The following is a 13,926-nucleotide window of genomic DNA, read 5'->3' as shown; positions in this document are numbered from 1 at the left end:
ATTATTGAAGCCGCAAGTACAAAATCAGAACATCGTACACCGGTAAAGAGGTTTGTTCTTTGCAAGCTAATATAAATACCGGTGTGTGAACCGTTTCAGTTCCAAATATTGTGCTGTGCCTAATAGATAAGTAGGTGTTTGTTGATGTAATCAGTGTCGGCTACACTGTTTTCTTTCTGTTAATTTCACTAACAAAACTTTAGTTGCGAGAACAGATTCGTCCTGTCGTGTTTGTTGTCTTCACTCCGTCGTCGTTGTTTGAGCGGTTTTCATCATGTATGACGTTTACCAACTCGCCCTATTCGCTACCCCTTACAGAAGACTACTTCTTACATAGGTCACGAGTAACAACGGTGCCAGTGTGCAGCTCTGAAAGTCATGGGTAACTCGCTGTAGAAGGGCACTATTACACGAAGGGAACGTCTGGAAACACCAGCACGAACGGCTACAAAACGTGTATGTCCGTGGAAGAAAGAAACCTCAATATTCTACTGACCGTTCTATCCTGTTTTCAAAGGTTAACAAAAGCTTCAAAGAGGAATTCAGGTACCGCGTTGTTGCGCATGCACTTTCGGATGTTCGCCATTGACAGTTTTGCTTCTTAGGCTTTATGCAGACATTATTAAATTTTCGAACTTCTCCCTATTCTTCAAATTCATAAACTTTTGAGTTGGGCTTTCGTTGCCTAAAGAGTAAGCCACAGAAAACACTCGCCCGCAATTATTAATTTTGGAGCAATATTATTCAATGAGCTTAACAAATAATACAAAAAAGGACATTTTCTTTGTTATAAAGCTGACGAACTTTAATGATAATAAATTGATATATGCATGATCGAACAACCTCCATATAAAAAAGAAGAAAAAAAAATAGGTGAGCTTTTCTCCGCATCCGCTGGGTTTGCGGTGAGCTTTTCTCCGGTGAGCTTATCTGCGGTGAGCTGTTCTCCGGTGAGCTTTTCTCCGGGATTCCTCCGTGACACTCCCTCTGTGTGTTTCGGATCGTTTCTGTGTCATCACTTTTGTGTATTACGGAAGTGAAAGGATATTCCCTGGTGATCTGTGCGATGTGCGGTGAACAAACCCTAGCGTTTGGTTTCGGAAAGAATTGTATATATCAACGATGTGGTGAATTTCTATGTCTTAGTAATATGACAGCTAATAACTAGTCATGCTAATTTACAGTCAAAGGTTTATAAATCGAAACAATACAACGTCTGCGCCTCTTGGATATCCAAGGTCTACTAGGCCTGCTGATTTGGTTAGATATGTTTCTCGTGATTTCCCGCTCTTATCAAAAAGTAAATAACTATTCAATACCACGAAATACGTTTATAATTGATAACAAACGCAGACAAAAATTCACGAAAACTTTTTCACAATTCATTGAAACGCACAGGTCGCTATGTCTGACTTAGCTCTCGCAAAACGAAGACGGCTTTTTCCGATATTGAGGCTTAAATATAAAACTTACAAAAAAAAATGCACACTTTCTCGACTTGATTTTCGAGTAGACAACTACCATAACTATATTTTAAGAAAAAATAAAGAAAAATAAAAAAATGGGTTTTTTGAGAAAATCGATTTTAAAATTGGTACTTTTTGGTTTTCGCATAACATTAACATAAACGTCCCGCAAAGGATATTGTATACAGCTAAGTCATTTTATAATAAATTTAAAGAGCGTGTTTTGGGCATAAAAAATATTGATGTAACCCAAGTAGATCGCCAGTATTTACATTTCTGACATTTTTATAGAAAAGCAAAACGCCTAAAACTATTTCATGGTATTAGAGCGCTTTAAATATTCTCATAGAGTGCTTGCAAAAAGTTATAATGTGGACTGAAAATCCACGGCGGGAGATCGAGCGAAACATCCGACCCACGACGGATGTGAAAAACACTGCTTTCTGCCGCGGCCTCTTTGAAAATTCGTAAGTCGAGTACAAACAAATCCGACGAACTTGCGATTTGTGGCTACTTCGTTTTTAGAGACGACACCAAAAACATTTTTTTTTTTCAGCGAAATTAAAAATTCGACCCTTTTTGCTTGCCATCCGTCCGATCACGAAAAATGATGCAGGATGTAAATTGCATCACACTAATGGATGTAAATTGCATCCTATTGTAAATTTTTTTTACAATAGGACGTTACGTAACTGACGAACCAAGTGGAATGTAGAAAAGGCTCGAGGTACACCTAAGCACTTCTCACGAGTTTTGAATGCGAAAGCATGCATGCCGCTTGTTCGCTCCCTTATTTCGTCTGCTGTGCACTTTTCGGCGCCGGTCAGCACGCGTACTCCCCTGTGCGCGCTGACCTTCGACGCTCCGTGTTAAAGGGGTACTCCGCCGATTTTTGAGCTACCTCAACTAACTATATTTGCTGACTCCCAGGCCTTTACCCTTTCTGGAATGCTATTTAATATCGTGAAATTCATAATAGTTATTGTGAAATCGGCAAATGAAAATGATGCAAAAACAGACATTCAAATATACCCGCCCTTTTCAGGGCCGTGACGTCAGTGGAAGTTCAGCTTGCCAGTCGGGCGAGCAGTCTAAAAAATAGAATATGCCAATTATTTGTTCCGTGCTGGAGCGCGGGGACTGGAGCGAGCTTCCAAGGCATTCATTTGACACCATGAAACTGCTTCAAATCAGTTGGGAACAAATTCTACAGTCCAAAGAGTGAACCCCTGCACTTCCAATGACGTCACTCTTTCATTGTTGCCAGTAGAGACTTTCAGTTTGAAAAACACGGTGAGGACGAAAATTGTAAATTCAATAACTTCGTGAAAAAAAATTATTTTGACCTAATATTTGGGATACTATTTTGGCGATGTTGTTTGGCGAGTTTAGCAAAATTTCAAGCAAATCGGGGACCATGAAGAAATCGGCGGAGTACCCCTTTAACGGCGCGCTGACGGACATGCTCTGCCATGGGGTGAGCCACGGCCGCTGGATCTTCTTTCTGCGCGCGCGCAGAAAGAAGATCCAGCGGCCGTGGGTGAGCGGTCGTGGAAACTGACGCGCAGCGGCCAATGGGAGCCCCGTTGACGCGCGCCAGCCAAGAAAACCGAAGCCGAAAATCCGTCAGCTTTACTCCGCTCCTTTGGGATCGGGGAGTTTAGGTGCCGTTGGCTAGCTTTTCGTGAGGTTTCATAGCTGGGAGCTGGCTTCACTTGGAGAAAGTGTTTAAAGGGATACTTCAACGAAATTTGAAATATTCCCGTCGTGTTCAAAAATAGGTTGAATATGATCCACATTATCCGTAAATGACAATCGCGCGTTTGTATTTTGAGCCTGGTGGTTGTATTTTTCGTTATAAACGGCCCACTTTGGCAAGCGCTCGGAGAAGGCCCAGCGGAGACCACGTGACATCCAACGCAATCGTGACGTAGGTCGTATCAAGACGACCAAAGCTACGGCGAGGCTGACGTCGAGAGGATGGCCTAGTCGTTCCAGCCACCGAAGCGGCTGCTTTTGTACAAATTTTGAGTGACGGGTTAATCTTCTATAATCCTGTAGGGGGACAATAGCGACTTCTGCGACACACAAAAGGCATTCTCGGGAAGAGGGGAGTTCCTCCTGCCCCTCTTCTCTCGTCGTGGCCGGATTCGAGACAACCTCCGTCACTAGCTGCCAAGGTTGCTAGACGGGCATTACAAGCGAGGCGTTAGCGACATCCACCAGGTGCTCTTTGCTAATCGTTTAATTAGTTTTAAAATTCCTTTTCGTGACTTTTTTATCGAGATATTGGTATGTTCGATTTGATGGTGCTTCTTTGAACAGATATAGACCAAAAAATGAGCGCCGAAATTTCGTTGTAGTATCCCTTTAAGGTGTCGTTTGGCGCGGCTCGCTCCACGAGACCCCCCATTAAAAAGCTCAATGCTTCGATTTGCTCAGAACAATGCTTTTTGCTGGTCTTCGGCCTGTTATAAGTATTTCCAACCTATACTCCGCGACTTTTCTTGGCAATGCAGTGGAGCGCGGGCTTTCCTTCTCTCCCCAGAAATTCCAAGGAAAGCTGTTGCGGAATATAGTTATAATTTGACTTAAATACAAAACAAGTGTCCACAAAAGCAACAAACAAATGGTAAATAAAACCTTTTTTAGAATTATTGGGGCGGGAAATGTTTGCTTTAAATCGTAGAACAGCTGGTCAGACTTAAATCGCATTTTATTCCCTAGCTTGGCTTCGGTGATAAATTACTCCTCGCACAAGGTCAGAATAAATCGCCCAAATTCCCATCATACACAGCAGAACGGTGCAGCAAGCACATCGGTTCTCGCATCTCATTTTTCATTAGTGAATTAGAAACATGTCCATTAATTAAATGGCTCTACTTGAGAATGTTTCATTGCTTCCACAAACTAAAAATTTAGACACCCCCACCCCAATTTCAATTCCTGGGGAAACCCCTGCTGCACACTGTACTGAAACTGACGCTTATTGCAAGTGTCATTTCTAATTTCAGTCCAAACCACAAGTTCATGCATGTCCAAAAAACTTTACTCAACTTTATTTGAGCAGTAACGTAATTGCTTACAAATATCTCTCTCCGAGGACCAGAAATATTGCTCGAGAGCTCAAAAGAAAACTACCAGTTTCTCGAGGTCCAAAGCCACTACGCCTGGCACACAGAAATTACAGGTGCATGAAAATGCGTAATCAATTCGTATTGCAACCACCTGAATGGCCATTCGTGCAAGCACTGCCGCAGGCATTCCACAGGCAAAGCAGCTGGTGATTTCATGCAGTATGTTTATTTGCAGCAAATTGGTGAGAATGAAATGTAAAACTCCACAGAACAGTGATGCAGCAAGCTTATAAACGGCTAAAAACAATCCTATAAAATACAAATCCTCGAAGTGTAGAAATGACGCGTGGCAGGGCAATCCGGGATGCAGTACAGTGTTTTATTCACCGTTTATTTCTCGTTTCAGATGGCTACTAAAAACTCATCAGGACCATTTTGCCAGTCTTCCGTCCTAACCGTCCAGTCGAGTCGATCGGTCCACTGGAGCGAACCATCTCAACGCAAGACCGGATTGAACAAAACAAAATGCAGGCTTAACCATGCGGAATGCTTCTTTTAGTGGGTCAAGAATTTTCAGAGAGGGGTACTGCATTAAGCCAGAGCCACAATGCTCGTACATTATACAAAAGACAGTCAGTAAACACAAGTCACGGCAATATCCGTGGTTGGAATGCCGCGTGCCAAGTTTCTCCTTGAAGTCACTGCCATGCGGCATTCGAAGCACGGATCTTGCAGCGACTCGCGTTCGAATCTGTATGCATACTGTTTTTTGTATAATGTACAGGCAGTGAGACCCCGGCTTTATGGTTCTTTTAGTTCTGGAGCCAAGATGGGGGCTACAGAGGCCTGTAGAAAGGAGGTGAAATGGGTTTAAGCTAAATCACTAGTTTTCATAAGCTTTTTCACATCTATTTTTTGGGGCGTAATGTACTAGTTGAGGAACTGAACATTTCACATCATGGCTACAACATAATGATGCTCGGCATCGATTCCCCGACAACATTATGCAATCAAAAGAACACATACTTTCAATAAAACTTTTTGCTTAATTAGCCAATTAAGTGACCCATTTCACCTTTTTTTTACTAGTGGCCCCCATGGCCCCCTGCTTTGTCCCAGGGCTAAAGAGGCCATTTCTTTTGTTCTTATTCTGGACCCACTGAAAAAATCCTGTACTGTTAAAATATACATACATTTACATCAATAAACAATGTTAAAAATATTCCTACGAGGTCTGGCTCGTGCGAGAGCAGCTCCTCGCATACCGTCTTTCGAATCGTGTCCCCAGGTCAGGGCTGATAAAAGAGGAAACAATATACATGCACATTCTTGTCAAACAATAAAATGCTAAAAATTTTACTATGGGTCCAAGCTCTCGCAACAGCCCCCATTGAATCGCGTCGCTACGTCAGGGTGTGCTTCTCCACGTCGAGCTGGTACCGAAGCAGTCCGGAAAGCACAAACTCTGCCGTCACAACCGGGATCCTGCTTTTCTTGGCTTGGGCGAGCGTCCGTCTGTCCTCCTCGCACGACACGACGACGGTCTTGTCGGCGTACCGTGTCGGCACCTTTGCCAGGTACTAAAAAAAAATTTTTAAAGACGCTTTAGAGTGGTTACGGACGTTCCAAGCTGGCTTCGATGCAGGTTCAAAGGTGCCCCCCTCTATTTGAAACTGCATTGTTGTGCCTAGGGCCACTAAATGAGCTATGACTACCGGTACTCGATAGTCCGATTCTCTTGTGGGTGCCGCCATTTTGGTGCCTAGTGGAGAGCAGGCACAATTGGCGGTAGCCACGATAAAAAAAAAAGTGATTTCTCGAGTTTTCTGATTTCGGATACACCCCGTATCCAAATAAAAAAACTCGAGAAATCACATATCCGAAATCATACAGAAAGCCCAGGCAAGGATTTTCAAATCCCGTGTATTTTGAAACCCTACAACATACAGGGTTTTCAAACCTTATATGTTCCGGAGGGTTTTAACGTTTCTAGAGGACGAATAAAGTTAAAGTTGCATGCGATTTCAGATCATGTTTCGGATAAAGCGCCGTTCACACACTTGCAACCGAGTAGGACGGAGAGGGACAAGACCGGTTTTAAAGCCTCTTATGAAGTCTTAAGACCAGCTCCACAGCATCGCATCCGGTCCTAATATGTCGCAAGAAGATTACAAACCGGTCTTGTCTCTCTCGGTTGTTCTCTGTTACAAGTGTGTGAACGAGCCTTAACTCGAAACAATGATTATGTACCAAGAAGCTAAAGCGTCGCTACTCTCGAGCGTAGCTCATTTAATGGCTCTAGTTGCATCCTGTGGCATACAATACGCTTGTAAATAAAATTGACGCCTAAAGGACGGATTATCGAATCTAGTATCACCAACCTATACACCGCAAAAGTGAACAAGGCTAGAATTGTTGTTTGATGAAGAGAAACCTGGTATTGTGATGTCCCTTTTAAAATGTCCAGACAAAGCATGTTCCAGTTAAGAAAGGTTTAATAAGAGACTTGCAGCAAGTGGGAGAGGTTAAAATGGTAGAATGCAAGGCAAACATTAACAAAAGGAACTGAACTGAAATAAAATTGCTCTCCGAATACAAGTTTTAAAACCTGGTAAACAAATAAAGTGATATGATTCTAATGAGATTAGATAAGCTAATGCGTTTATAATAAATTCATAATGAGATGTGCAAATATGTCATATGCAGCTGTTCACAGTGCTTACCTTTCCACCTGCACAGGACACAATCTCTGCAAAAAAAGAGAAGTGCTTGCTTAGCAACACTAGAGTTTCCAAACAGCTTGCATATTTTTCTCACTTTAAACATGAGGTCAGTTTAATTAAGCAGATGCCTAAAGCTGTGGTTCAGCACTATTTTTACTGCATCTTTAGCACTGTATTTACACTATTTTTCGCACAATCCTCTGCACTCCCTTTCCACCCACGGATTCAAAGGGGAGTGGAACAAAACGCAATGTGCCACTTTTCCAACTCGTCACCGGGCAACCATGACAGAACAGATGCCAAGTGGCTAGATCCAGCATGCCGAGTCCCAAACCCAACCCAAGTCAGCCAGTAGCCCCACCCCATGCCACAACGCCCCCTACACTTTCTTCCTCGTTCACCGTCTGCAACCAAACGTTGCTTTTGGGCAAGAAAGAAAGCAGAGAAAATGGGAAACACCAGCAGGTGACATTTCGGATGTCCTCAAACATGACCACCACGCTGGGTGGGTAAAGCAGATCAAGACTGTTGGTGAAACAGTGAGCGATTGGTTCCCTGTCACACGTAACATGCCCTACAGTCGAACAGCCCAAGAAATGCAGAGCGAGGCAAGCCTAAAGCACCTTACTACCGCTCCACAGCAAGCGAGATTGCAGCTTTAGCCAAGAAAAACGCCAAAGAATGAATTGCAAAGCATGAAGATAATAAGCCATGCCTGGCACTTCTTTGGGCTGTCTCTACCAGTGTCGCCTTAGATCTTAATTTAATGCAACTCTGGTGGCTGGAGTGTGCCTCCGACTAGTGCGGTTACCGTATCCTCAAATGTGGACCCTCGATTTCCACCCGATGACGTCATGCAAGAGTCATGCTGCGATCCTAACAGTCGCGCGGCAGTGGAGGTGGATGCGGCAGACACTCGTTCGTCTGCTCGCCTTTTTTGCCAAAATTTTGACAACCACTAGCCGGGAACGCGACACCCGACGGCACAACACGCCAGCTCCCGTAACCACATCCGTTGCCATTTCAGGACCACTTTATCGACGCGTGGCCGGGATAGGACGGTAATTGCACTGGTCGAAGATGTGTTCCAGATACCACGATGTTAAGGTTTTGTAGAGAGGCACCTTTCATGTCTTGGGGGGGCGGCAGGACGTTGGGCGTGGCGTGAAGGCTCCAGCCGTTGAGGATGCCACCCTCTGAGGCGGCACGCCCGAGGGTTGCCTCCAGGTTGAACTTCATGGTCTTCTCTGCAGCCTTGTCCTTCAGGAGGAACGGCGTGTGGTCTGCAATACATCGAAATTCGAAGGGGGAGGGGGGGGGGGGGGGGTTTAAGGGGTTTGTTGTTTCCCACAGATTTAGTGTCTTTCCGCACAGATTTTGGGTGTCGAATGGGAAGAAAAGCTGCATTTATTAGGGCTTAAGTGGAAGAAAATTGGCACAGGATTCCGCAACCCCCGAGGAACGTGCGTGAGACCAGTCTTGGGTAAGTTACTTTTAAAAAGTAATTTGTTAGTTACTTTAAGTAAAAAAGTAGCGAAGTTACCGTTACAGTTACCGCAACAAAAAAGTAACTGGTCACAGTTACCTTTAAAAGTAACGTTACTTCTCAGTTACTTTCCTATAACGCTAAAAATTTAAGAAACATTAGAAAACTCCCCTCACAAAGTTTTATTGCATAAAATTAAATAAAATAAAATTGAAACTTAGCAGCAGTTGCTTTTTAGAAATAGTGGCTGAAAGTTTCCCTCGTTTGATGGCAAGGATGTCCCTGCCCTTGCTGAACAGGCCCCGCGCAACCAGAGCAACAAGCAAGCCCCGCGCAAACAGCAGTAAAGTTTGCCTCGACTGTTGCACCACGCCGGAGTAGTAGCGCAAATCGGAATACGAAACATGTGCAGTGCGAAATAGTGGTGCTAATCAAAATACGAAACATTCGCAGTGCCCCCGGTTTGTATTGTAGTCTCACGGTTGATTCACCCGGTTAAAAAGCCTTTGCACAGAAAAGAGAACCGCAACAAAGATAGGGCTTTAAGATATACTAAGATGTAAGCGTTCTGCCACAAAGTACGAACACGTGCAAAACATAACCAGATGTTTTTTTTTTATCACATCTGCACGTGGCTATATTCCGGTCATGAATCGAGAGGAAGAACATGTTCACAAATTTGTTCAAGGCCAATTTGACACTAGCAATGTCAAAACAGGCAATTTAGAAAGTGCAAGAAATAGCTAGATTGTACTCGCTCAATGATATATTATTTATAGAAAACTGGAAAGTAACGACAAAAGTAACGTTGTTACTTTCATCGTTACCTCAGAAAAAAGTAATAGAACTACAGTTACAAGACACATTTTTAAAAAGTAACTCATTACAGTTATAAGTTACCAAAAAATTACGAAGTTACAGTAACGCGTTACTAGTAACGCGTTACTACCTAAGACTGCGTGAGACCCAAATACTTCGAAAATGACCCAGTACCAATGAGAGAAGAGATGTGGTTCCCAAACAAGGGTAAGCAGCATTGCAGACTGTGTTTACAAATTAAGCTGTAGACAAAAGACATCTCCCCATGATGCTTTGTTTTTTTTCGTATTCCAGGTCGAATTCGGGGATTTTAACTTTCCACAATTTTCTTAAAACCAGCTCAGGTACTTGTCAGGGTTTGTCGGCATACGCTGGAAAACCCAGAACCCTGCTCGCATCTTGGTTCACTTTCTGCAACACGGGGGGTGCGCTCACCGATAAAGGAGCCCGACGCCCTGCAGCGGTTCAACCAGGCCATGCTGAGAATCGGGATGCCCTTGGCGATGCAGGAAAGGGCCTTCACGGTCCTCCGGAACTGGCACGAAAATAACACCGGAACTAGTCATACAACTATTATCAAGGTCACCACCAGTGTCTAGAAAGATTAGACACAATGGTCCTCCAGCTCTCAGATCTCAAGAACCCCCCCCCCCCACCCCCTTTAGTGGTAGAGTCCTAGCAGTAGAGTCCTAGCGGTAGAGTCCTAGCGGTAGAGTCCTAGCGGTAGAGTCCTAGCGGTAGAGTCCTAGCGGTAGAGTGCTAGCGGTAGAGTGCTAGCGGTAGAGTGCTAGCGGTAGAGTGCAAGCGGTAGAGTGCAAGCGGTAGAGTGCAAGCGGTAGAGTGCAAGCGGTAGAGTGCTAGCGGTAGAGTGCTAGCGGTAGAGTGCTAGCGGTAGAGTGCTAGCGGTAGAGTGCTAGCGGTAGAGTGCTAGCGGTAGAGTCCCAGTGGCACAGCCCTAGTGGCAGAGTCCTCGTGGTAGAGTCCTCGCGGTAGGGTCCTAGTGGCACAGTCCTAGTGGCATAGTCCTAGCGGTACAATGCCTTTGCAGAACTCTTGTGATCAAGCAGTTTAAGGGCTTACAAACATTTGCGGAGAAAGGCAGGTGTTTGGCTTCAACTGACGAACAGAGGCGTGGCACAGGTACAGTGGAATCTTCGAAAGGTGGAACTTCCTAGATCGATTCCTTTCATCTTCAACATTGTTTTCTTGTCTTCTGATAACTGGAACTTATCTGGAACAGCCCTGACTACTTCCTTGAAGCTCTACTTAAGAGATCGTACTGTATCACTGAAGAGTGCTTACACAATGAAGGCACTTTAGTTTGAAGTAGGGACTGATAAAATTTATGTGCTTTAGTGATGCTACTCAGGAACCACTCACGAGTACTCAAAAAATGAGTAAACAATTAGAAAATAATTCGAAGGCAATATACTGCCTTTCACAGGATCCAAATGAAAACTTAGGTTTCGTAAATGACTAAAAAGCGTTGAAGCATAGACCAGAGCTTCATTGAAGCAGGCAGGACCACTGAGGAGGCATGCAAAAGATAACCAAGTACCTTGTCCGTAACAAGATGCGTGCACATAGAAGGGGAGGCAGCCACGAGTCCACCCAGGCTCTTCACAATCTGCGAGATTTGAGCAAGGTTAGAACATCAAATTCCACGAGAGTTTCCTTTACCTATTGAACATCCTCAGTTGGAGTATACTAGTGCGGGGGTTCTCAGACATTTTAGTCTCGAGGAATTCCCGTTTGCCTTGAATGGAAGCTCAGGAACCCGTCCCAGAGTTGACACTGATGCAACAGAGCAGTGTAGAAGCTTATAGACCTTGTGAGCAATGATGCAAATACCATGCTTACTCGCATGATGAAACATTTTATTTTATTAATGCAAATTTGGGGGTTGCATTCATTACACAGTGCGGTTATGTGCCTTCGCACATTTTGAGTAAATGTCATTTTAGGTGCTCATGTCCCGGTTGATTCAGGCTTGGCACATTGCTCATCCAGTCTAGATATAAACCTGCTTCATGAATTCAAAAAGAAAAGAAACAAATTGAACTAAGAGTGAAAAAAAGCCAAGAGTATCCATTATCTGAGTAAATTTGGAGTATATATAATGACAAGATAAAGATATGGGAAAGGATAAATGTCAAGTGGAAAGAAAAAAAGACAGCCTTGTCCAAGAATTTTTGTTGGAAGATAAGATTATAACAGGGAAAGAAGCCAGATATGGTGAATCAGCACTTCACTGATATGGCAGTGATGCGACTGGCCTAGGCCATTTTCGAGCACCTATCGGAGCAGCCAAAACAGCGTTTTGGATCAGCAAATGTCGCCTTTGACGCAACCAAAACAGTGTTTTGGAGCAGCAAAAGTGGGTTTTGCAGCAGCCAAGACAGTGTTTCGGAGCAGCAAAGGTGGCTTTTGGAGCAGATATTCTTAGAAAAAAAAAATATATTTTTTTAAGTGCTGTACAAAACAAAGGGCACGTTGTGTTGTGTTGTGTCCTGATGTAACATGTTGCGACGGAAGTCACTACTTGTGTTTTTACTGCCGAGTCATCCCACGAGTCCTGATGTAACATGTTTTTACTGCCGAGTCATCCCACGAGTTGTGTCCTGATGTAACATGTTGCGACGGAAGTCACTACTTGTGTTTTTACTGCCGAGTCATCCCACGAGTGTACAGTGCTGTAGGAGTTGCCGAGCAATTCCGAAAAACCGCTTGCCAACGTTTTACTGGTTCCCGACATGCCAGATTTTCGTCAAACGTCAGCAAATGTAAAACTATAAATTGCAAGTGTCCCGGCTGGTGCCTGTATCATGCAATCACGTCCGCATGCATGTGAGGGTAACTTTGAGAGGCTTGCTGTTGTGCGTGCTTCGTCGCACAAGCAGAGACAACAGCTATTTGATCGAAACCTTAACCATGCGACTCCACTTCCTCGCCAACTGATTACGAAAACTGTATGCAAAATGCTACTGTCGAGCATACGACAAAAAACAGTCCAGTGGCGCGTGCTTGCCAGGTTGGAAAACAAGGTACAGGCTTAACACACAAAAAAGAACCCGAGCGCATCGATGCAAGACTTTGCGGGCCAGGGTCAAAAAGTTCTTTGAGCACTTTGTGCAATGACTGAATTCGAGACAAACAAATGCACTGTGCAGGTTCAGTGTGCAGACATTGCCTTCTTTGCTTTAGCTCACTTCTCTTCACCAACTTTCTTCTGCGGCAAATTTTTCACGCACCGGGGTCCTTGTTGAAAAAAAGCCCACCGAGAGAAACCTAAGTATAGTTTTTCCACGACCATTGCTTTCAGGAGCGAGTGCTTCAGCTCACAAAATAACTCCTGCCGCACAAAACATGTGGTTTCGTTTCACAGCATGACGGCATGGCTGGTACCCAGCACGCTAGCGTCAGAGCGTCTGCACACACCCGCGTCTATTGTTGAAAATAAAAAAAAAAAACGAAGCGAGACGACGAGAGCGCGAAACACAAGACGGCGAGAAACCCATGCAAGACTGGATGGACGATTGATGCAGGGTACACTGTGTCATCAGGCGGCCGCTTGCACCACGTAACACATGCATGCTTAATTACGGTACCCAGTTTAGTTTCGGTTTTGAAAGGAGACTGAAATTGTTTTTTTGGTGCAGGCTTGGCGCAGATCACCCATTTTTTGGCAAAATGTAGCAGGGTTAGCCACTTGGCACAGTTTGGCACAATTGGCACAGCAATCACATCACTGATAGGGGCAAGAACCCATTATAACACATACACCAAAGTGGCAAGAACATCTGTATAGAAGGCATTATGGGTCCTATATTGTTGGTCCCGGTGTCACCACCAGAAATTCATGAAATTATAAAAAATTTTAAAAACGACATGGCAGCCGGTGAACATGAAATGAAGCCCCAGCTTATTAAATATAGGGCTCCTTTAATAAGTTTGGTTCTTTCTAACTCAGTAAATAAAATGGAAATTTTTCAAAATAAACATAAAATAGCCCGAGTTCATCCTGTGTATAAAGGAGGGGGTGAAAAAAACAAAAAAAACAATTACCGTAAAATACCGGGCAAGCGCCCACTCAAACTTTACAGATAATCGAAAAAAAAATGGATGAGCACTTGCCCGGTCATCAATTTTACATATAAATGTACTGTGCATATTTTTTCATACCTTAGAAATTTGGATATGGGTGCTTAATGTGGAATGGGCGGATGCGCGGTATTCTACGGTATAGGCCGATTTCTGTTTTACCGGTATTTTGTGAAATTTTTGAAATTATTATAAAGAATAAAAAGGCTGGAATGTATTTTCAATAAATACAGTCATAATGTCTTCTCAATATG

General features: G+C 43.8%; 2 protein-coding genes across 2 annotated transcripts in view; one reads left to right on the top strand and one right to left on the bottom strand.

Moving 5' to 3' along the window:
* Positions 1–5,000, top strand: part of LOC121047411 (carboxypeptidase inhibitor SmCI) — a 75,120-nt gene extending 70,120 nt beyond the window's left edge. The window contains exon 5 of the mRNA XM_040502621.2: positions 4,950–5,000. Within this exon, the coding sequence (XP_040358555.2) occupies positions 4,950–4,960 (11 nt within the window). The 3' untranslated portion in view covers positions 4,961–5,000. The remainder of the gene's footprint in view (positions 1–4,949) is intronic.
* The window catches only part of LOC8038371 (mediator of DNA damage checkpoint protein 1), a 434,922-nt gene that overhangs the window by 384,760 nt on the left and 36,236 nt on the right, over positions 1–13,926 (bottom strand). The window lies entirely within an intron of this gene.

This window comes from Ixodes scapularis, unplaced genomic scaffold, assembly GCF_016920785.2.
Source record: "Ixodes scapularis isolate PalLabHiFi unplaced genomic scaffold, ASM1692078v2 PGA_scaffold8__174_contigs__length_109621045, whole genome shotgun sequence".
NCBI lineage: Eukaryota > Metazoa > Arthropoda > Arachnida > Ixodida > Ixodidae > Ixodes > Ixodes scapularis.
The sequence above is the reverse complement of the archived record's forward strand: the minus strand, read 5'-3'. Positions and strand labels throughout refer to the sequence as shown.